This window comes from Eriocheir sinensis, chromosome 54, assembly GCF_024679095.1.
Source record: "Eriocheir sinensis breed Jianghai 21 chromosome 54, ASM2467909v1, whole genome shotgun sequence".
Taxonomy (NCBI): Eukaryota; Metazoa; Arthropoda; class Malacostraca; order Decapoda; family Varunidae; genus Eriocheir; species Eriocheir sinensis.
Genome location: NC_066562.1, coordinates 10,610,681 through 10,633,180, shown reverse-complemented (window position 1 = coordinate 10,633,180; position 22,500 = coordinate 10,610,681). Strand labels below are relative to the sequence as shown.

Below are 22,500 nucleotides of genomic sequence, written 5' to 3'. Positions count from 1 at the left end.
TAAAGAGCTTTGGTGCTGATTATAGTGGTGGAGACGGTGGTGATGGTGGTGCTGACTGGTGGTGGTGGTGGTGGTGGGGAGACTTCCTGAGGCATTTTTATTTTTTGTACATTTTTTTTTTTTTTTTTGCGTGATGGACAGGAGAATGAATGACTGGTGTTGACGAGCTTGCCAGACACCACCACCACCACCACCACCACCTCCAACACCACCATCACTTCTCTGGCAACAAACTTTTCACAAATACTAACCTTACCACTACTACTACTACTACTACTACTACTACTACTACTACTACTACTGCTGAAATATCATAAACAACTCCACAATACTAGTTTATACATCCTGTCTGGTGTGTGTGTGTGTGTGTGTGTGTGTGTGTGTGTGTGTGTGTGTGTGTGTGTGTGTGTGTGTGTGTGTGTGTGTTGCTAAACGGAGACGAAAGAGGAGGAGGAGGAAGAGGAGGAGGAGGAGGAGGAGGTGAAGTGAGGAAGAAAGGAAAGGAAAGGAAAGGAGGAGGAGGAGGAGGAGGAGGAGGTAAGGGAGAGGTGTGAGATATGAGACAGTTGACTTTTCTTTCTCCTCCTCCTCCTCTTCTTCTTCTTCTTCTTCTTCTTCTTCTTCTTCTTCCTCCTCCTCCTCCTCCTCCTCCTCCTCTTCCATACATGTCCCATTGTTAACAGTTTGTCCAGCGATTTATTGCAGAAGAACATCACTATAAATTATACTTAAGAGAGAGAGAGAGAGAGAGAGTTAAACATGTTGAAACTAACCTTGGCTTTTGTTTGTTTGTTTATGTGTGTGTGTGTGTGTGTGTGTGTGTGTGTGTGTGTGTGTGTGTGTGTGTGTGTGTGTGTGTGTGTGTGTTCGTTTCCGGCTTACTTTTTTTTCTTTTTTTTTCTTTCTATTATTTCTACTTTTTTTTTGTCTGTCTGTCTGTCTGTATGTATGTATGTATGTTTGTATGTGTGTGTGTGTGTGTGTGTGTGTGTGTGTGTGTGTAGGATGCTTACTAATATTCTTCTCCCCCCCCCCCTCGCAGGATTACTCTTCAGAAGTGACCTCGCTGCGCCGTGACCTCCTCTTCTGCCAGCTGGGGTCAACGCGCCTGCCGCCCCTCGACCTTGACCTTAATCTTGACCTCCTTGACCCCTTCACGCCCCCCTCCACCGCCCCCTCGCCCACCCCCTCCCTGCCCATGCCCCCCGCCCCCCTCCCTCTCGTGGCAGACACACCGATAGCTGATTCTAGTCCCTCCTCCTCCTCTTCCTCCTCTTCCTCTTCCTCCGACTTTGTTTCTAGAGGTAAGAGGAAGAGAGGTCCCCCCACCCTCCCCCCCTCCTCCCCCTCCCACACAATGATGCAGGATCAGTCTCATCTTCCTCCTCCTTCTCCTCCTCCCCCTCCTCTTCTTCTTCTTCCGGGTCCTACTCATTCTCCTTCCTCCTCCTCAAAAAAATCATCATCATCATCATCATTGTCATTCTCCCCACTGTCAGTTGCTTCCTCTTCCTCTTCCTCCTCCTCCTCCTCCTCCTCCTCCTCTTCAAAAGCAAGCGAGGAGCCCTTCTCCGATAAGGTACGTTGAACAGGTAAACACTCTTCCTGTCACCTGTAGTAGTAGTAGTAGTAGTAGTAGTAGTAGTAGTAGTAGTAGAAGTAGTAGCAGTAGTAGTAGTAGTAGTAGTAGTAGTAGTAGTAGTAGTAGTAGTAGTAGTAGTAGTAGTAGTAGGAAAAGTACCTCTCACAACGTAACTCTAATGGATGGAGGCCCGTTGTCAATAGTAAAAAAAAAGTAGTAGTAGTAGTAGTAGTAGTAGTAGTAGTAGTAGTAGTAGTAGTAGTAGTAGTACATAAGAACATAAGAACGTAAGGAGGCAGTAGTAGTAGTAGTAGTAGTAGTAGTAGTAGTAGTAGTAGTAGTCAATGAGAACATAAGAACGTAAGGAGGTAGTAGTAGTAGTAATAGTAGTAGTAGTAGTAGTAGTAGTAGTAGTAGTAGTAGTAGTATCTCATTTTAATTATTATCCCCATTCGTTGCTTTCATGTTATAAATACTAATCAAAACGTTGCGTACAAATTGACGCGTAGAAATTGGTGCGTACATAATGGTGCGTACAAAATGACGACCCCCTCCCACCTCCCCCCTGCAGGAGTACGTGTCGGTGCTGGAGCGGCAGATCCGGGACCTTCGTGCGCGCGTGGCCGCCTGCCGCTCGTGCCTCGTGCCGCCGCAGCGCGCCCTGGCGGTGTGCGGCGGCGGGGCGGCGTGGAGAGACTACCGCCACCGCCGCCGCCTCCTCCGCCGCCACGAGAAACGGCGGAGGAAGGAGGAGAAGCGGAGGAGGAAGGAGGAACGGAGGAGAAGTAAGGAGAAGGAGGGAGTAAGCAACACTAGTCCATCTACCACTACTACTACTTCTACTACTACTACTACGCCTGCTACCACCACCACCACCACCACGTCACCGCCGCCAAGGGACTCTGACGTGATCCTGGACTCCCTGTTAGCGGACGTGGCCTACAGGTAATGAGGGAAACAAATGAGCCAATAGGCTTTCTGTTGTCTGCATTTCCATGTTTCCAGGTTTCCTCTTCTCTCTCCCTCTCTCACACTCCCTTCCTTCCTTCCTTCCTTCCTTCCTTCCTTCCCTACACTTTACTTTTCATTCCACCTTTCTTTCGTTCCTTCCTTCCCCTTCCATCTTTCTTTCCTTCATTCTTCACTCTCACTACTGACCAGTCCCTCCCTTCCTCCCCTTCCATCCCTTCACTTTACATTTTACATCATCTTCCTTTCTTCCTTTCCTTCGCCTTTATCTTTCTTTCCTTCATTCTTCACTCTCACTACTGACTACCCTCTCCTCTTCCCTCCTTCTTCACTCCCCCTCCCTTCCTCCCTTCCATCCTTATCTAATCTCCCTTATTCAATTACACTACTTTTTATATCATCTTCCTTTCTTCCCTTCATTCCTTCCCCTATATCTTTCTTTCCTTCTCCTCTCACCTCCTTCCTTCTCTCCTTCTCTCCTCCCTCCCTCGCACTCCCTCCCTATCTAATCTCCCTTATTCAATTACACTACTTTTTAAACTATATCTTCCTTTCTTCCGTGCCTTCCTTCCTTCCCCTATATCTTTCTTTCCTTCTCCTCTCTACCTCCTTCCTTCCCTCCTTCTCTCCTCCCTCCCTCACACTCCCTCCCTCCCTCCCTCCCCGCAGTGAGCACCAGGACAATCAAAGAGCGAGGGAGACCCATCGCATGAGCACGGATTTCCGACGCGGGTTCAACCAGAAGATTTCACGGATGGACGAGGCGCTCACCCAGTTCACGGACACCCAGGTAAGGAGGAGGAGGAGAAGGAGGGGGAGGAGGTAGATTCAGAAAAAAATATGCCAGTCTGTTTCTTGATATGTTACGTCTCTCTCTCTCTCTCTCTCTCTCTCTCTCTCTCTCTCTCTCTCTCTCTCTCTCTCTCTCTCTCTCTCTCTCTCTCTGTTTCCTTCCTTTTCCACCCTACTTTAAAATCCCTTATATTTTACTCCCTTCCCAAAACCCTAAAGCACTTTTCTCTCCCTTTTTCCCTCTTCAAAACTCCCTTTCTCTTCTCTCCCTTATATTCACTCCCTCACTACCCTTCCTATGTATTCCCTTCCCCCTCCTTAACACTCATTCCCCTCGGCGTTCAATGTTTTTTTTCTACCCTTCCCCCTTTCCCCTCCCGTTTCCCCTTCCTTCCCTTCCTCTCCTCTACCTTTAACGCCCTGCACCCCTTCGCTAACACCCATGCACTCCCTCGCTCCCTACAGGCGGCGTTCTGCAAGGAGCTTCGGGACAACTTGGGAGCGAGGTTGGAAAAGCGTGGACAAGAACTTGAGGCGCTGTCAGACCAGATCGCGGCGCTGGTGCGGACGACGACCACGCAGATTACGGCACTGGAGAAGGCAGCGTCCGACCAGGTGTGTAGGGGGGAGGAAGGGAGGGGAAGGGAGAGGAAGGGGGGACAGGTGAGGTTAGGGAGGAAGAAAGGAGTAGACAGTAGAGGAAGGAAAAGGAAAGGAAGGAGAGTAATGGAGAACAAGAAGGATGATCAGACCCTTCCCATTCTCCCTCCCTCCAGATGTACGCAGGGCAGAGCAGCATAGAGAAGACGCTGGCTATCACGCAGGCAATACGCGACTCGCAGCTCCGCGCTATACAGAACTACCACAAGCAAACGTTCCTACCCGCCGCCGCCGCTGTCGCTACCATACTCACGGAACAGGCCTCGGCGCTGACCTCCATGGGCGTTGAGCTGATTACAAAGGTAGGGATGGGATGGTTTACTCTCTGGGTCGTATTATAAGACATTTTTTCTCTAATGGGTAGGCGGTGGCTGAGTGGTAGCGTCCTGGGCCCACATTCACCACGTGATGGACGACGCGAGTTCGAATCCCCACGCTACCACCTCGGATTTTTCAGTCACCGCCGAGTGGCTTAAAACTACCCACATGCTGTCCTGAAGACCACCCATCAACCCGGACTCAAGAGGAAACCGTCCAAGTGAATCAAGAACGAGTTCCGGGGGGCAGCATGAGCCTAGAGAAGATGGCGCCACTATAAACACTTGCCTGCGCCATGACGGGCTGGGGCCGAACACCATCCAGGCCCCTCAAGCAAGCCTACCGGCGCTATAGGTGCAGACGTAAAATAATAATAAAAAAATAATAAACAAGACTTTCGTATAAGTTGTGGGCGTTTCCAGAGGTAGTTTTATGACCCTGGTGGTAGTTTGACTCTTCTTCTGTACCGTGAACCTAAAAAAACACTCATTGCAACACGATTTTAACCCCTTCCCCCTTAGGTTGAGATGCTGCAGGACGTGTATCTGACCTATGCCACGCGCGAATCGGACGCCCTCAAGAAACTGACGCAGGAGGTGGAAATGTTCGCCGCGAAGCACAGCAACCTGGCGGCGAGGACACGGGACCACGCCAGGCAGGTCCACCTCGGCGCGGACAGCTTCGTCAGGGTGAGGAGGAGGAGGGGGAAGAGGAAGAGGGGTAGCAGATATAAGAACAGGGGATGGGGTAGATGATAAGACATATAAGGATTGAGAGACGAAGAAAGATTAGAGAGAGGAAAAGAGGAGGAAGAGGAAGAGGAGTAGCAAATATAAGAACAGGGGAATGAAGATGATAGAACGAGGATTGAGAGATGAAGAAAGATTAGAGAGGAAAAGAGGAGGAAGAAGAAGAGGAGTAACAGATATAAGAACAGGGAAATGGGGTAGATGATAGAAGGAGGATTGAGAGACGAAGAAAGATTAGAGAGAGGAAAAAGAGGAGGAAGAGGAAGCGGGGTACCAGATATATAAGAACAGGGAATGGAGTAGATGATGGATAGAAGGATTGAGAGGCGAAGAAAGAAGAGAGAGAGAAAAAGAGAGATAAAAACAGAGATATAAAGAGAAAGGTCGAATAGTGAAAGAGAAAGGAAGAGATAGAGAAGGCGGAGGGGAAGGAGAGAAGGGAGAAAGAGAAGGATAGGACACACGAGGAAGGGGAGGCGAGAGAGAGAGAGGAGGAGGAGGAGGAGGAGGAAGAGGAGGAAGCAAAACGAGATGTCTGGGTAAGAAAACGGAGAGAGAGAGAGAGAGAGAGAGAGATCAAAGGAACCCGAAAATGAAATCACAACAGCTCTCTCTCTCTCTCTCTCTCTCTCTCTCTCTCTCTCTCTCTCTCTCTCTCTCTGTCATTCGAAGTCATTGTATTGTGTCGTTTGATTTGCCTCCTCCTCCTCCTCCTCCTCCTCCTGTCAGTACGGCTATTCACTTGTAAATGCAACACAAACAAACTCAACACAACAGACAAACTAATGCAAACATGCCAGTGTGTCTATCTTCGTCAAACACATCATCAGAATCAACACACGTGCTCTCTCTCTCTCTCTCTCTCTCTCTCTCTCTCTCTCTCTCTCTCTCTCTCTCTCTCTCTTATAATGCGCCGGTGTCAGTCCTTTGCTACGGAACCGCACGAAGGAGGTGGAACTATAGATGTTATGTTTCTTAATACTTCTAATGCGAGTGAGTCCCCTTCGTCCCCTTCTTCAGGAGATCCAGAACCGCATGAACAACGTGGTTAAAGAGTTGGTCCTGATCCGTATGCAGAGTCAGAACTTCGTGGCCGCTAACAACGACGCCCACAATGATATCTCCTACAGGTAAGTGAGTTAGTTTAGGTGATGTAAGTTCCCGCTGTTATATCTTCACTCTGATCCTAGTACTGCTTCCTCTTCTTCCCCCCCCCCCCCCTAACCTAACCTAACCTAACCTGTTCTTACCTAACCTAACCTAACCTAACCTATTCTAACCTAACCTAACCTAGCCTAACCTAGCCTTACCTAACCTAACCTATCCTTACCTAACCTAACCTATTCTAACTTAACCTAACCTAGCCTAACCTAACCTAACCTAACCTAACCTATCCTTACCTAACCTAACCTAACCTATCCTTACCTAACCTATCCTATCCTAACCTAACCTAACCTAACCTAACCTATCCTAACCTAACCTAACCTCCCATGTGTCCCTTCCCATAACGTGAATTAGACCCATAACCTTTAAATCTTTGTTATGACCCTTCCAGTTCCTCCTCGCGTTCCGTCCTGTAACGTGAATTAGACACAACACCTTCTCATTCCTCTATATACTCTTTGCAATGACCCTGTTAGTTCTTCCTCATCCCTATACTATCCAAATCCCTTATGCAAGAGTTAACCAGCACCTTCATTCTTTCATCCCTATACTATCCTAACCCCTTATGCAAGAGTTAACCAGCACCTTCATTCTTTCATCCCTATACTATCCAAATCCCTTATGCAAGAGTCATCCCCCTGTCAACTCTTTGCTACGATCCAAGACTCGTAGTTCCATCTCTTCTTCCTCCCCCCCAGCGTCAACCAGACCCAGGTGGCGGTGGAGACGCTCTCGCAAGGCCTGAAGCAGAGACTAGACAACGCGACGGAACTTCACCAAGACTTCAGGAACGTGTTCAAGAAAGAGACGGACCATATATCGTCCACGGTGGAGGCTGGGATAAGCGAGGTGAGAGAGATAGAGATAAAGGAAGAGATAGATAAGACAGGTAGGCTATATAGATACATGGATAGATAAATAGATAGGAGAATTGATAGATAGATAACACAGATAGAGATACAGAAAGAAAGAAAGAGGGAGAGAAAGAAAGGGTAAATGATTTTGAAGAGATTGAGAAAGAAATAAAGAAAGAAAATCAAGAATGAGACAAGTAGATAGATAGATAGAGATATAGAGATAGAGATAGAGAGAGAGAGAGAGAGAGAGAAGGGGAGGAAGAAAAATTAGTTCCTACACCCTCGCCAAAATATTGAGAAAAAGGGAGGAAAGGGAGCAGAGTAAACAAGGGAGAGAAGGAGGAAAGGAGGGAGGGAAGTGGTGATGAAAGTGTTAAAAGGAAGAGTGATAGAGGAAAGAGGGAGGAGGGGAGGGAGGAGAGGCAGGAGGGGAGACAAAGTGATAAGAGATGAGAGGGAGGGAAGGAGGGAAAAAAAAAAGTGCTTGGAGGAAGGGAGGGAAGGAAGGAGGGGTAATCAGAGGAGGGAGAGAGGAGGAGCGAGGGAAGGAAGAGTGATTACAGGAGGGAAGGAGGAAGGGAGGGAAGGAAATGGAGGAGGTGTTGAAGTGTAGGAAAATATCTAATACCAACACCACCTATTTGTCACCATCACCACCTTCATCACCACCCTGTCAGCCAACCATCTTTAACCAACACCCTCATCGCCACCCTTCTTGTAAACATCACCACCCTACCAGGCCTACCTACCACCCCATTACCACCAACAAAACAATCTATCCATCACTATCACCCAACCACCACTACCACATTCACCAGCATCTTCATTCTTTCATCCCTATACTATCCAAATCTCTCGTGCAAGAGTTAACCAGCACCTTCATTCTCTCATCCCTATACTATCCAAATCCCCCCACCATTATCACCCTAACCTAATTACTATCACCAGTATCACCACCTTCCCCACCACCACCACTATCAGGCTCACCCAACCCCCCTCCCCCAGGCTCTCTTCTCCAACCACGCATCGGTGAGCCACGTTGAGGAGGCGGAGCTGGATACGCGGGTGTTCGTGGGGACGGCCAGGGCGGCTTGGGAGGAGCTCTACCTATCACAGGAGGCCGAGCTACGGAAGGAGGCAGACTCCCTCACCCACGGCCTTCAGAGTCACACCCACCACACTCAGAACGTCCTAGCGGGCATGAGGGCAACTGCGGAAACTCATGAACTGGTAATGGTGGGAAGAGGAGGAGGAGGAGGAGTTGTAGTCATTGAGGTAATAAGGGTTGTAGTAGTAGTATATCAAGAACTCGATTTTTAATGTTTTCCTTCCTTTCCTCAGTCACACCCACAGTCCTTTACTTTCCTTCCTCTCTCTTTCTCCTCCCCTCTTTTCCTTCCTTCCTCACCCCTCCACACTACCTCCCCTCTCTCCTCTCTTCCCCTCACTCCCTAACTACTCTACCCTGTTCATTTATCCTCCCCTTTCTCCTTCATTCCTCCCTTCCTATTCCTAATCCTTTCCTTTCCTTCCTCTCTCTCTCGCCTCACTTCCTCACCCTCTTTTCCCTTCCTTCCTCACCCTTCCACACTACCTCTCCTCTCTCCTCTCTTCGCCTAACTCCCTAAATCTACCCTGTTCATTCTCTCCCTCATTCCTCCCTTCTCTCGCCTTTCCTACCCCCTCCCTGTTCTCTCCCCATCCCTTTCTCCTCCCCTCGCCTCACTGCATCCCTCCCCGCAGGTGTTGGAGGAGCAGCGCATGAATTTCCAGCAGTTCATCCGCAAGAGACAGGATGCGCTGGACATTCAGTGTTCGGCCGTGAGCGACTGGGCGACGCTCATGTCCACGGAGCTGCGACGGCGGGACGAGGACCTCCACCGCTTCCTGAGTGAAGACCTCCACTACAACACAGGTAGGGACAAGTCTTATACTAATATTATTGACCTCGTTGTAAGTGCGCGTGGTGGTAAGTCGCATACGTCGTAACTCGGGGACTACCTGTATACAACTACGACGGTAAGCGAGCGGTCGTAAGTCGCATACGTCGTAACTCGGGGACTATCTGTACTCCTCCCGAAATTGACCTCTCATTCGGCCACCTCTTTTGATTCTTTTTAGGAGCAGCGAGTAGCGGGCTTTTTTTATTATCGTTTCCTTTTTTGTGTCCCCTTGAGCTGTCTCCTTTGTTGAAGAAGAAGAAAAAAGTAGCTTATAAACAACAGGTAACTTGTAATTTCTTGTTTACATGTAACTTGTAATTTGATGTCTACTGGTAAATTGTAACTTGTTGTTCAAAGGTAACTTGTTGTCCACAGGTAACTTGTAATGTGTAAATGTGACACTATATAAATGTCTCTTGTTGATCATTCTTCTAATTTTTCTGTTACTTTTTCTTGTTTTGTGGTAATTGTTTTTCTGTTTATATATTTTTGTTGCTTTTATCCCTTTTCTCAGTAATTTTTTTTTTTTTTACATTCTTATCTCCACTTGTTCAATTGTTCATTTTACATTTTCTTGATTTTCTTCACTGTTTTGTCAATGTATTTTCCTTCACTGTTTTGTCAATGTATATTCCTCCACTGTTTTGTCAATGTATTTTCCTTCACTGTTTTGTCAATGTATATTCCTCCACTGTTTTGTCAATGTATTTTCCTCCACTGTTTTATCAATGTATATTCCTTCACTGTTTTGTCAATGTATTTTCCTCCACTGTTTTGTCAATGTATTTTCCTCCACTATTTTGTCAATGTATTTTCCGCACCATTCAATCCTCTAATTATGAAAGCTCCTTATCCCCTTTACTTCCTTTTTCTTATGATTGTTTTTTTGTGATGTTTTTCTTTCCACTGATAACAAGTCAACTTCAAACACCACACACACACACACACACACACACACACACACACACACACACACCAGACCCAACACTGTCGCCAACACCAGCATCACCCCACCCTACCCCAGCCCACACTGTTGCCATATCCTCGTTGCAGTCACCGTTCCTGATGATGGCGATGAGTACAAAATTTCCCGACGCCAAGATGGGTCGTGGGCATACCAGTCGGGTCACGCCCACACCCAAGCCCACCCCCCGGGACCCACCCACACCCGCCCGCTCACCTCAAATGTTCGTGACTAGCAATGCTGCACGAGGCACTGCATAATTAACCTGTATTTACCTGGTGACCTTTGACCTCTATACAGTGACTGATTAACCCCCTCACCTGGTCAACCCTTTTTTCACCTGTACGACTTAATAACCTAATTACGTATCTGGTCACCTGTATACAGTGGATGATTAACCCAATTACCTGGTCAATTTTTTGCTACCTGTACAGTAACTGATTAACCTGATTGACCTGTACATTGACTGTTTGCGATGTCTTGCCGTAACATGGACACTACTACTACTACTACTACTACTACTACTACACCTATTGCTTCTCTCTTCTATTTCTATTTTTTCCTCATCTTTTTTTCTTTTCCTTCCTCCTCCTCCTCCTCCTCCCACTACTAATGTTCCTCCACTTCCTCTTTTTCTTCATTTTTTTTATTTTCCTTCCTTTTCAGCCTCCTCTTCCTCCTCCTCATCCCACTACTAATGTTCCTCCACTTTCCCTTCTTCATCTTTTTTACTTTCCTTTCTCCTCTGCTTCCTCCTCCTCCTCCCACTACTAATGTTCCTCAACTTCCTCTTTTACATATTTTTTTTACTTTCCTTTCTCCTCTGCCTCCTCCTCCTCCTCCTTCTTCTCTCACAACTACTTCTACCACCATTGCTACCAACACTGTAATCACCCCAACAATCACTACTAATACCATCTCCTTAATGCACAAGAATATCAGGAGACTATAAGAGAGGCCAGCTGGTTGACCTACACATGACACCTCCTTAGAACCAGCTCCTCGCCACCTCTCACCTCGGCCCATACGTCTGCCTAACCTCCATTTAAAGTTTGCACCGTATTTGTACCAACGACGGAAACTGCTAAATTCGTTCATCTCACCCACGTCTCAAGGGCCAGTGTGATGGAGATGAGCGCTGAGGCCATGAGCAGCTAGCGTATACCTTTACCCATGGCCCTATTTGTACACCAGTTCTGGCCCATACGTCTGCCTAACCTCCATTTAAAACTTTCATCGTATTTGTACCAATGACGGAAACTGCTAAATTCGTTCCATTCGTCCACGGCTCAAGGCCCAGTGTGATGGAGATGAGCGCTGAGGCCATGAGCAGCTAGCGTATACCTTTACCCATGGCCCTATTTGTACACCAGTTCTGGCCCATACGTCTACCTAACCTCCATTTAAAACTTTCATCGTATTTGTACCAATTACGGAAACTGCTAAATTTGTTCCATTCGTCCACAGCTCAAGGGCCAGTGTAATGGAGATGAGCGCTGAGGCCATGAGTAGCTAGTGTATACCTTTACCCATGGCCCTATTTGTAAACCAGTTCTGGCCTATATTCTCCTTGAAGCCCAATTTGCCTACCCTATTTTTGTCTATATATATGATTCACTGCCTCAAACAATTCTGATGATAATTGCAACGATGAGTTGTTATCGATATCACTGGAAGGGAAAGAGAAAATGTTGCAGGCTTTTTCATAGTTTAACCTTTCTTGGTAACTAGTGTTGTGTATATAGCCTGTGTGTGTGTGTGTGTGTGTGTGTGTGTGTGTGTGTGTGTGGACTGACATTACTTTAACATGGTAATTAATGCATACAATTGTACCACCCCCTGCACCAAACATATTTCTGCATTTGTACCGTAGCTGAATGTACCATGGCTGTGAGTGTGTGTACGGTAGCTGAGTGTGCGTACCATGGCTGAGTGTGTGTACCATGGCTGAGTGTGTGTACCGTAGCTGAGTGTACCATGGCTGCGTGTGTGTGTACCAGATAAGGTGGTTCTGTCTAACATTGTACAGGCCCCATCAATCCACTCTACTGTATGGTTAACCTACCAGTGTTACCATGACCCACTGTACACGACCCACCAGTGTTACCATGACCTTCTGTACAGTGTTACCATGACCTTCTGTACAGTGTTACCATGACCCACTGTACAGGCCCCATCACTGCACTGTATAGTAGTGTTAACCCACCAGTGTTACCATGACCCACTGCACTGCCCACCCTGTCTTGTGTTGTAATATACTGCCAGCAAGATTGGATGCTCTAATACAACTCCTCCACTCCATTTACCTCTTGAGTTTGCGTAGACTTAACTGAAACTTGCTTAAAACTACCTAAATCAAACTTTGTGGAGAGCCTTCAACTCTTATGTAGCATAGTCTTAGTAAAGGAAGCTAGATTAACCACAGCAGACGGACCTGAACTCTCCATTTAGCAAAGTATAGATCAACCTCAGAGGGCCTTTTTATGTACCAAAGTCTCTAATCTTACATAGCAAAGTCTTAGAGAGAAAAGCAAGCTAGATTATCCACAGTGGAGGGACCTGAACTCTCCTTTTAGCAGAGTCTGGATTAACGTCAGAGGGCCTTTCTATGCATCAAAGTCTCTTATCTTACGTAGCAAAGTCTTGGATTGTAAATTAAGCTAGATTATCCACAGTGGAGGGACCTGAACTCTCCTTTTAGCAGAGTCTGGATTAACGTCAGATGGCCTTTCTATGCATCAAAGTCTCTTATCTTACGTAGCAAAGTCTTGGATAGTAAATTAAGCTAGATTATCCACAGTGGAGGGACCTGAACTTTCCATTTAGCAAACAATAGATTAACGTCTGAGGGTCTTTCTATTCACCAAAGTCTGCCCACCACCTACATATCCCCACCTAACACCCTTCCCTATGTTGCAGGTGACACATCATCTCGCAAGGGGTGCCTATAGCGGCGCATCACACAGCACCACACAGCAATCTAGTCGGAACGCACGCCCCCAGAGCCACACGGGCCGGGCCACACCACATGCCCTGACCCCGGACCCTAAAGCCACCACTGCCAGCCACAGGGACACCACTACTAGGGATGAAGACCCCTCCTCGCCTGACGGGGACACCAGCGCTATCACTGCCAGCACCGGGAACACCAGCGCCGCACACCACACACTCAGCATTGCCGGAACTCACACCAGTCTTGGGAACGCTCGTAACACTGATACTCTGAATGGAAGGGATAAGTTAGCTGCTAGACGAACCGGTCATACTAGGAACACTTACTCTCCTGATACTTTTACGGATGGAAGGGATAAGATGACCACTGCAAGACGAACCACTAATACCAGGAACACTTACACTCCTGATATACCTACTGACAGAATAGATAAGGTAGCTGCTATAAGACACACCACTGGGATCACTCACACTCCTCATTCTCATAAAACTGATACAAACAATGGAAAGGATACCCCAAGCTCTGTAGGGCAAACCACCACTCCTGAGACTACCACCAAGGGAAGGAATAAGTCAACCGCCCTTAGACACACCACCAGCACAGGGGATATCACCACCACCTCCTCCTCCTCCTCCTCCTTCTCTTCCATTATGGACAACCCGATATCAGCAAGACAAACCTCCACCACCACCATTGCTAATTTCTCTACCACAGCAAAGCCTATCACCAATACTAAGGACACCAGAGATAGCCACACCCCCACCTCCATTAGTACCAGACACATCACCACCTCTACCATCACCAGGGACACACACACTCCTGCTTTACACACCACAAGCCTGAGCACGGACAATAATGACACCCCAAGTTCTGCCACAGGTATCGAGAGCATAACCATGGATTCTAAAACGTTCTTGAAGGCTTCAAATACCACCAACACCAAGACTAAGACTACCACTAACACCAGCAGTAACACCACCTCCCTCACTAGTGTAGCAACCCAAGAACACAAGCAAGGAAAACAAACGTCTGGTGATTACGAGGATGAGAGAGAGACCGCAATGAACGTACTTACACTGGCCGAGGATGCTTCCCCTGCCTCACCCAATCACCCCCTCATCCCAACACTGCGCACACCCTCCCTCGCCCCCGCCTCACAGCCCCGTACCCCCCCTCACCCGGCCCTAGGGGAGACGGAGGTGCCAAGTTCGAATCACCTGGACGAGGGAAGTGGCAGTGAGTGGGAGGAGAAGTGGGAGGTGATGGTTGGGGATCGTGACATGACTAACAGTGAAATGAGGCCTCACTTCACCCCTTTGGAAACAGATAAGGTCATGGAGGTCACTACTAATGCTGGAACAGGCCCTCACTTCACCCCTTTGGAAGCAGATAAGGTCACGGAGGTCACTACTAACACTGAAACAAGCCCTCACTTCAGCCCTTTGGATATAGACACAGCCATGGAGGACACTACCATGGCTGAGACAACCCCTCACATTAGCTCTCGTGAAGAAGGTACGACTGCAGGTGTCTCATCAAAGATAACGTTGGACATTGATGGAGTCGAGGGTTCAGTGAAGACTACCAGGACAGAGGGGGATACTGACGCTGGTGAAGATGCAGTACAGGACCAGGAGGGCAGCACGGAAGCAGTCTCCATGCGCAATCAGAATGATGGAACGTATGAAAACCCGCCGTGCAGAATTATGTGTCGGGAGAACGGAAATCGAGAAATGCGCGACAGGAAGATTTTAAGTGAGGAAGATAAGGATGAGAGTATTGAAAAAACATCTTCCTCCTCTTCTTCCTCCTCCTTGAAGATCCACAACAACAACCATAAGGACGAAGATGACACAAAAAACTCTTCCTCCTCTTCCTCCTCCTCCTCTAAGGCCTACAGCGATGTGAGCGAGGACGAGATTGTGAGGAACTTCCGCAAGATCCTCCAGGAAGCCCATGCAACCATACAGAGGTTCCGGAAGGACTTTCAATCCCCGGGGCACGTCACCTTCGCCAACGCAACACCCGCTGTGCCTTGGGAGCGGTTCCTTGCTGGTAAGGCCGAGCGGGCGCGAGGCGGAAACAACAACAACATCAAGGAAACAAACACCACGAGCAATGTTTCAACACCACCGCCAGACGCAACACCACCAAAATCAACATCTTCAGACACCACAGAAGTAGATATCACCACCAACACCACCACCAACACCACTGAAGGTCATGATGCAGGAACAACAGAGGATCGAAACCCATTTAAGCCAAGCACTAAAAGGAATCCAATCCGCCACAGTGCACGGAAGAGGAAGTCCGGGAGATCCACGAGGGAGAGAGGGAAAGGGGACAGAAAGAGGAAAAGAAAAGGAGGTGGAAAGAAGAATAAGAAGGGATAGATGAAAAGCCAAGGAGTAGAAAATAAGGATGAGAAATGAGGGTAAGGAGATGAAACATTGAAGGAGTTTAACCATGTACCAGCGACGGGCAAAATTTGTGGCTTTACCATGTACCAGTGACAGGCCAAATTTGTGGCTTTACCATGTACCAGTGACAGGCCAAATTTGTGGCTTTACCATGTACCAGTGACAGGCCAAATTTGTGGCTTTACCATGTACCAGTGACAGGCCAAATTTGTGGCTTTACCATGTACCAGTGACAGGCCAAATTTGTGGCTTTACCATGTACCAGTGACAGGCCAAATTTGTGACTTTACCATGTACCAGTGACAGGCCAAATTTGTGGCTTTACCATGTACCAGCAACGGGCCAAATTTGTGGCTTTACCATGTACCAGCGACAGTCCAAATTTGCGGTTTTACCATGTACCAGCAACGGGCCAAATTTTTGCCATGATATAAACCCAAAAAAATAGATGATGCATAAACTGATCACAGATGCGTTGATATATATTATGAAATGGTTTGTGTGAGTGATGATTTTTTCTCATTTTTCTTGCTTAGAGGGAAGGGCCTTTAAGAAACATGATCCCAGCAGCTACCAGGTTGAGTCACAGGAAGGAGGAAATACAGATAGGCTTTGGAAACTGAAGAAGGAAATGTGGTGTGAAAATAATGAAAACTGATGGAAAAAGAAGCGACCAAAATGTGTGAAAGAAAAATAGTGACTAATGTTGATAGATGAAAGGAAAGGAGAGGAAAAGAGATCAGTGAAACAATTGTGAAAAGCAAATATGACTAAAAAAAAGGAATATTTGAACGGGATAAAAAAAAAAATAATGATAAAATGAATTAGAAAAAACAATAACAGTGTGAGATGAACAACAGGGAGAGATAGAAAAAGAAAATTAAGTAAAAAATAAAGAGAAAAAGAAAAAAAAGGAAACGTAGGAGACAAAGAATGAAAGAAAAAAGAAAGAACGAAGGAAAAAAAGTGAAAATATAGACTGATAATGATGACTGGTTGTGAAGTTAACCAGAAAAAAAATATATATAATAAATAATTAACTGAATAATGGCAATGATGAATGTGGCGATGGTGGTGCTGAGAGAGACACACACACACACACACACACACACACAGACTTAATATCGTCCAAATTTTTTTAAGGTCAGGGAATTTTGATCTGATAATGTTACTGTAAATCCTTAAGGTAATTTGCACCTCCATTTGATAGTCTGAGAGATTGTACTAATTCAGACTACTCTAAATATTGTAAGAGAAAGTAAATTAATCCTCGGTCTTAATTACAGGAGCGCATGTGTGGTTTATATCCATGTCTCGGATCATTAGCCAGGCATAACTTTTTTTTATAGGGGTAATTAATATGTGTGTGTGCATGTGTGTGTGTGTGTGTGTGTGTGTGTGTGTGTGTGTGTGTGTGTGTGTGTGTGTGTGTTGCAGTGTTCCGACGCCTGACTGCATCTGTCCAGGATTGTCTTACTTGTGTGTGTCTGTTTCTCTGCCAATTTCCGCCAGTCTGTTTGTGTTCCAAGATTGTGTAGGTGACCAAAAAGTGTTCCTTAATGCTTTCCTCATCCTCATCCTCCTCCTCTTTGTTTCTTCCTTCTCCTCCTCTCTTTTTTTTCTTCCTTCTCCTCCTCCGCCACCTCCTCTTTTTGTTTCTTCCTTCTCCTTCTCCTCCTCCTCTTTTTGTTTCTTCCTCCTCCTCCTCCTCTTTAATTTTTCCTCTCTTTGCTTTTTCTTCATCCTCCTCCTCCTTATTTTTCCTCTTTTTTTTTCCTTCTCCTCCTCCTCCTTATTTTTCCTCTTTTTTTTTCCTTCTCCTCCTCCTCTTTATTTTTCCTCTCTTTACTTCTTCTTCTTCCTCCTCCTCCTGTACATACCAGGCTTATAATATTTTGTAGTTGCACAAAACTACATACTAATAATATGTACTGTGTACACTGTATTCTATGGCCACTACCTACAACCCATCCATGCCCACCCCACTATGACCATACACACTGTCTGCCCCTTCCCTTCTATCCTCCTCCCTTCCTGCTCTTCCCTTCCTTCTTACCCCTCCCTTCCTGCCCCTTCCCTCCTATTCCCTATCTCTACCTGCTCTTCCCTTCCTTCTTACCCATCCCTGCTATTCCCTTCCTTCTTACTCATCCCTCCTATTCCCTATTCCTTCCTGCCCTTCCCTTCCTCCTTCCTATTCATCCCTGCCCCTTCCCTCATATCCCCGTCACTTCCTGCTCTTCCCTTCCTCCTTCCTACTCATCCCTGCCCCTTCCCTCCTATTCCCTTCCTTCTTACCCATCCCTACCCCTTCCGTTCCCTTCACTACCCACACAACACACACAACTTACCCCTCAATCCCCATCCTTGCCCCTTCCCTTCCCTTCCCTTCACTACCCAACCCACACATAGTCTGTCCCTTCCCTTCACTACCCACCCAACACACACAACTTGCCCATCACCCCACATCCCTTCTCTTCCCTTAACTACCTATGCCCCTCACCCCCCATACTTGCCCCTTCCCTTCCCTTCACTAACCACCCCCCACCCCCACCCCCTCCCTACCCAAAGATGCCCCTTCCTCCCTGTTTTATATTATGTACATCTCCTTTTTTTACTTCTTAATGTTAGTGTGCAGTTTTTTGTGTTTGCAGTAGCTTAATGTTTTTCCTCGACAAGGTTCTATATTTTATTTTTTCAGTTCATAGTGTTTTCCTCCTACCATGTTATATAAAGACACACTTTTGTTATTATGCTGTAAAATGGATGAACTATAAGTTATTTCAGTCATGTATTTACCTATGATAGTGTTTAGTTACATATAGTTGCGTTAGAGAGAGAGAGAGAGAGTGTGTGTGTGTGTGTGTGTGTACTAAACTTTGTTCCTATGTTACCCTCGTGTCAATACTGTCAGTGGGAATCAACCCGCTGTCTGGTTGTTGATATCTGTCACTTTAAGTTTTGATAAAGCCACAAATGCCGCACAGCTGTCAATGTTTTCGTGCAGGAGGCGATCATGTGCCTTTTTGTAGCCAGGAAATAGAACGCTGTGTTTTGTATCCCCTGTGTTTCATTGACAATTATATCCTGATGCTGGTAATTGTGGAGATTGACTCCGCGCCTCCAAAATACAATATTATGCCTCCATATTATAGTTAAGGGACGAAATACATGTCCCTCAACCATAATATGAAGGTGCAAGTACTTAAAAGTGAAGAAGAAGGCCTAATCCCCTTCCCTTAACCCTACATTACCATCATTGTCGGACTAACATGGTTACTACTGATGTCCGGAATTCCAGACAAACTTTGCGGGCTTGAAAACACATATAGGAATGGTACAAAGTTTAATTACAAAACTTTTACTTAAACTAGAATACATTCTTAATTCTATGACCTATAAACTTTACATATTACCCAAAAATAACATTATGAAAAAAAAGCGTGAAACTTTCAAAAAATGCTACCTTTCTCTAATGAAGGCACCACTGCCAGGCACCGTGTTGGCTGATTGTGTTGAGTTGTGCCACAAGTGGTGTTCACACGTCCCCCAAAATGTTCCAGCCTCAGAAGCCCTTATGCCGCTCAGGTTGCTGTAGGACAAGCTGAAAAATATAGGCTGTGTTTTAGAATGAATACAAAATAAAAAATAATGATGTTCCCTCTCCTATTCTCATTGATGGGGGCCTGTAATGGTGAGATGTTTTATTCTTGGAGTGAATACAACCAGTTATGGCATCTGAACAACAGAACAGCAAAAAAAAAATGTGAATATATGAATGTTGAATACTAAATAGAAAATGTTGTTCCCTCACCCATTATCATTGGTTCTGCCTGTGACTCAGCCCTGTAATGGTAAGATATGGTATATCTGGAGTGAATACAACCCATTGGGGCATCTGAGCATCAGCACAGCAGCAAAGAACAATAAATGAACAAATATGTAAATATACAAACCGACTCAAGGGTTTAGTGGGCAGAAGGGGAACGGACAGTTGACACGTCCTGCCGGGCAGCACTACACATCGTCCTCCTCTGTGTCCTCATCGCCTCCCTCTTGGGCATCCCACCTGTTGTACGGAGCAGACTCATGTACAATAAAATCTACCCTCCCTCCTCCCCCCCTCAAAAAATAAAATAATACAAAACTAAATAAATGTTGAACATTAGAAATGTAAGTACAAAGGATTTTGAAGATGTACACATCAGTGAGAGATATGGAAAATACCAATGAATAATGAATTATAGCAAACAAATAATAAAATATCATGCTAATGAGATAATTACATCTTCCTCCACTCACCTCAAGCAGCATGTGTTGCAGTACAGGTGCAGGTGACGGCCACGTAAGCTTTCTTTGAACCCCTGCACAGGTACTTGCTCTTCCGTGTTGTCCCGGGGCACCTCAAACAGCGCTTCTCTTTGTTCTTGTTGCATTATACACTCGGAAGGTCATTTTACAGGAAAACATAACACTTGATATGTCATAATTACTATCGTTGTCCAGAATTCCGGACAATTGGGAATAGTTCTGGAATTAAGCACGGGAAAAACACAAACGTACCTCACGCACCAAGGGCAGAATACTAACTGAAATGTCACGGCCGTACAGCACCGCACGTCTAACAGATTACCTTTCACGATGCAAATTAACCCCCCATGCCGGAATTCCGGACAACGATAGTAATCTAGGTCTAGGGTTAAAGACCTTGGGGGACCTGTGGGAAATCGGGTTTTATGGGTGGAGGAGCATATTTAAACTGCTCCAGCCGAACTTTACATAACCTAACATTTAACAGGGGGGCCACCGTCACCGTTAACCCCCCCCTAACCAGGAGGGGCCCAGCCACATGTATGATGCGCCGGTAAAACTAGATAAGTACAACAGTGAGACCTTGGAAAAGTTATTATTCTCGTGGGGGCAATATTGGAGGCGCGGACTGAATCTCCATATTTACCCTGGGGGGACTAGGGGTGCTATAGCCCTCTCAGTGGTAGTTGGATGTAATGCACCATCTCCTGAATGCACCAGACCGAATGCACCACCTGCCTAGTCTGAATGCACCAACTTTGTAGTCTGAATGCACCAACTGCTTAGTCTGAATGCACCAATTTTTTAGTCTGAATGCACCAACTCTCTAGTCCGAATTCAAAATGGCCCAACATGTGCTTCATTTACAAAAAAAAAAAAAATTCCCTCCGGTCCCCCCAAATCTGCCAAAATTACGGGCCCGTGTTTACACCCCCAAGGAGACTATAGAATCCTTGCTCACCCCTCACCACACACACACAAAGCTCAACACTCCAGCACACTCACCCCTCATTGCTGGAAACGGCCGGGAAGTCCACGAAATACGGTTAAATAAGGGTAAAGTCTGCCCTCCCGCGCCGCCACCCCCGCCGCGCACCACAACAACCTTCTCGAGAGTGAACGGAACACCACGTCGAGGTACCGTTGCCAGACTATCGTACTCAGAGCCTCATATTTACCGGTTTCTGAGCCATAGTTATTGCCAAAAAACACCAATAATTAACCATTTTAGCGCTATCTATATATGAAGGCAGTTATATTGGTCGAGGAGGCAGTTTTTGGGTCGGAAATCGGCAAACATCGGAGGCTGAGTACGACAATCTGGTAAGGTTGGTCACTGGAGGGTTCGGTACTTGCCTGTTTTCATATATTATCGTTTCTCTATCTCCTTTTCCCGCGTTTTTGTTATTAGTAAAGGATTGTAAGTTTTGTTTCATGTTGGTACTGTTTATTTATGTCTTGTATTTGGTTATTACATTCGGGCTGTGGTGTGGTTCTCTCTCTCTCTCTCTCTCTCTCTCTCTCTCTCTCTCTCTCTCTCTCTCTCTCTCTCTCTCTCTCTCTCTCTCTCTCTCTCTCTCTCTCTCTCTCTCTCTCCTGTATAATATCTTTTTCTTCTTATTTTGCTATTGCAGATTATTTACTTATGCTTTTTCTATACGTCAAGACTTTATTATTCACTCTAAGAAAAATAATCAACTTAGGATAAATTAAACAAACTAGGCTTTTTATTAAGGTATGGTGTATTAATGGTTCTTTTGGCAGCAACATGGCGCCTGTGATGAATATGGCCAAGCTCTTCTATTCTATGGCTCTGATAATAACTATATAAATGACGCAATATTACCTGCTTATAAGGGGAAGCAAGCCTATTATTGTCTTGATCCACCTGGGAAACAAACACACTACATTCACCCAGGATAAACAACGACTACCAGCAATATTTATGAGAAAAACTTCCAGAATGAACAAATAAAAGCAAATCTTCATTATCTAACGCGAAAATAGATCTAAAGTAACTCTCCAGATCATATAATATCAGAATACAAGGGAAAAATAAGGGAAAGAGAAGAGAAAGGGACAAAAAATTCTTATATAGCTTCTAATGATCAGATAACAGCGTTTAGACACATCAAAAAGCCTCTTGACATGCAAACAATGATATATATGAAAAAGATAACATAAAACACAGAAACACCTTTATGATGCCGTTAAAAAGACAGAAAACACAAGATTACAGAAAACGGGAATACTAGAAACACCATGAGATTATAGAAAACGGAACCACTAAGAAAACCAAGAGCTAACAGAAAACGGCAATACTAACAAAACGAAGAGCAAACAGAAAACGGCAATACTAAGAAAACCGAGATTACAGAAAACGGGAAAACTTAAAAAACAAGAGATTATAGAAAACGGGACCTCAAAGAAAATCGAGAAATTACAGAAAACGGGAAAACTAAGAAAACGAAGAGATTACAGAAAACGGGACCTCTAAGAAAACCGAGAAATTACAGAGAACGGGAAAACTAAGAAAACGAAGAGATTACAGAAAACGGAAATACTATAAACACCAATAGATTACAGAAAACGGGACTCTTAAGAAAAACGAGCGGCGATGCGGGAAGGTGCAGGGAAGACTTCGCCATTCTCGTCCAGCACCAACGCGTTCTGGGCCTGGCTGACGAGAGCCTTGCTGAGTGGCTTGTCGTGGTGAAGCTCCGCCCACGCCTCACCCACGCCCACACGCTCACCCACGCACTGGTATAGGGAGGGGGAGAAGGAGGAGGGAGTTATGGGAGGGCTGTTTTATTAGATT

General features: G+C 45.8%; 2 protein-coding genes and 1 long non-coding RNA gene across 7 annotated transcripts in view; 1 reads left to right on the top strand and 2 right to left on the bottom strand.

The window, feature by feature from the left end:
• LOC126983764 (serine-rich adhesin for platelets-like) overlaps nucleotides 1-16,284 on the top strand; it is a 46,487-nt gene extending 30,203 nt beyond the window's left edge. The window contains exons 2-14 of one of the 3 annotated variants that reach the window (XM_050836842.1): nucleotides 1,043-1,579; nucleotides 2,154-2,527; nucleotides 3,221-3,341; nucleotides 3,809-3,958; nucleotides 4,120-4,305; nucleotides 4,843-5,010; nucleotides 6,091-6,200; nucleotides 6,933-7,083; nucleotides 8,097-8,321; nucleotides 8,835-9,006; nucleotides 10,088-10,221; nucleotides 12,918-14,282; nucleotides 14,346-16,284. In XM_050836842.1, the coding sequence (XP_050692799.1) occupies nucleotides 1,199-1,579; nucleotides 2,154-2,527; nucleotides 3,221-3,341; nucleotides 3,809-3,958; nucleotides 4,120-4,305; nucleotides 4,843-5,010; nucleotides 6,091-6,200; nucleotides 6,933-7,083; nucleotides 8,097-8,321; nucleotides 8,835-9,006; nucleotides 10,088-10,221; nucleotides 12,918-14,282; nucleotides 14,346-15,344 (4,536 nt within the window). In that variant the 5' untranslated portion in view covers nucleotides 1,043-1,198 and the 3' untranslated portion in view covers nucleotides 15,345-16,284. Of the gene's footprint in view, nucleotides 1-1,042; nucleotides 1,580-2,153; nucleotides 2,528-3,220; nucleotides 3,342-3,808; nucleotides 3,959-4,119; nucleotides 4,306-4,842; nucleotides 5,011-6,090; nucleotides 6,201-6,932; nucleotides 7,084-8,096; nucleotides 8,322-8,834; nucleotides 9,007-10,087; nucleotides 10,222-12,917 lie in introns of all 3 variants that reach the window. The other 2 variants (XM_050836841.1, XM_050836840.1) reach the window with 2 other exon arrangements.
• Nucleotides 16,285-17,790: 1,506 nt separating this feature from the next.
• On the bottom strand, nucleotides 17,791-19,949 carry LOC126983765 (uncharacterized). The gene is made up of 3 exons (XR_007736227.1): nucleotides 19,674-19,949; nucleotides 19,328-19,440; nucleotides 17,791-18,975 (listed from the first exon to the last, which is right to left on the bottom strand). It is a non-coding gene; the product is annotated as an uncharacterized LOC126983765 (long non-coding RNA).
• A 1,455-nt stretch (nucleotides 19,950-21,404) lies between these two features.
• The window catches only part of LOC126983761 (thymidine phosphorylase-like), an 11,345-nt gene continuing 10,249 nt past the window's right edge, over nucleotides 21,405-22,500 (bottom strand). The window contains exons 9-10 of one of the 3 annotated variants that reach the window (XR_007736226.1): nucleotides 22,174-22,442; nucleotides 21,405-22,103 (exon numbers count right to left, since the gene is read on the bottom strand). Coding sequence is in view for 2 of the 3 variants with exons in the window: in XM_050836839.1 (XP_050692796.1) it covers nucleotides 22,281-22,442 (162 nt within the window). In the remaining variant the exon portion in view is untranslated. Of the gene's footprint in view, nucleotides 22,443-22,500 lie in introns of all 3 variants that reach the window. The other 2 variants (XM_050836839.1, XM_050836838.1) reach the window with 2 other exon arrangements.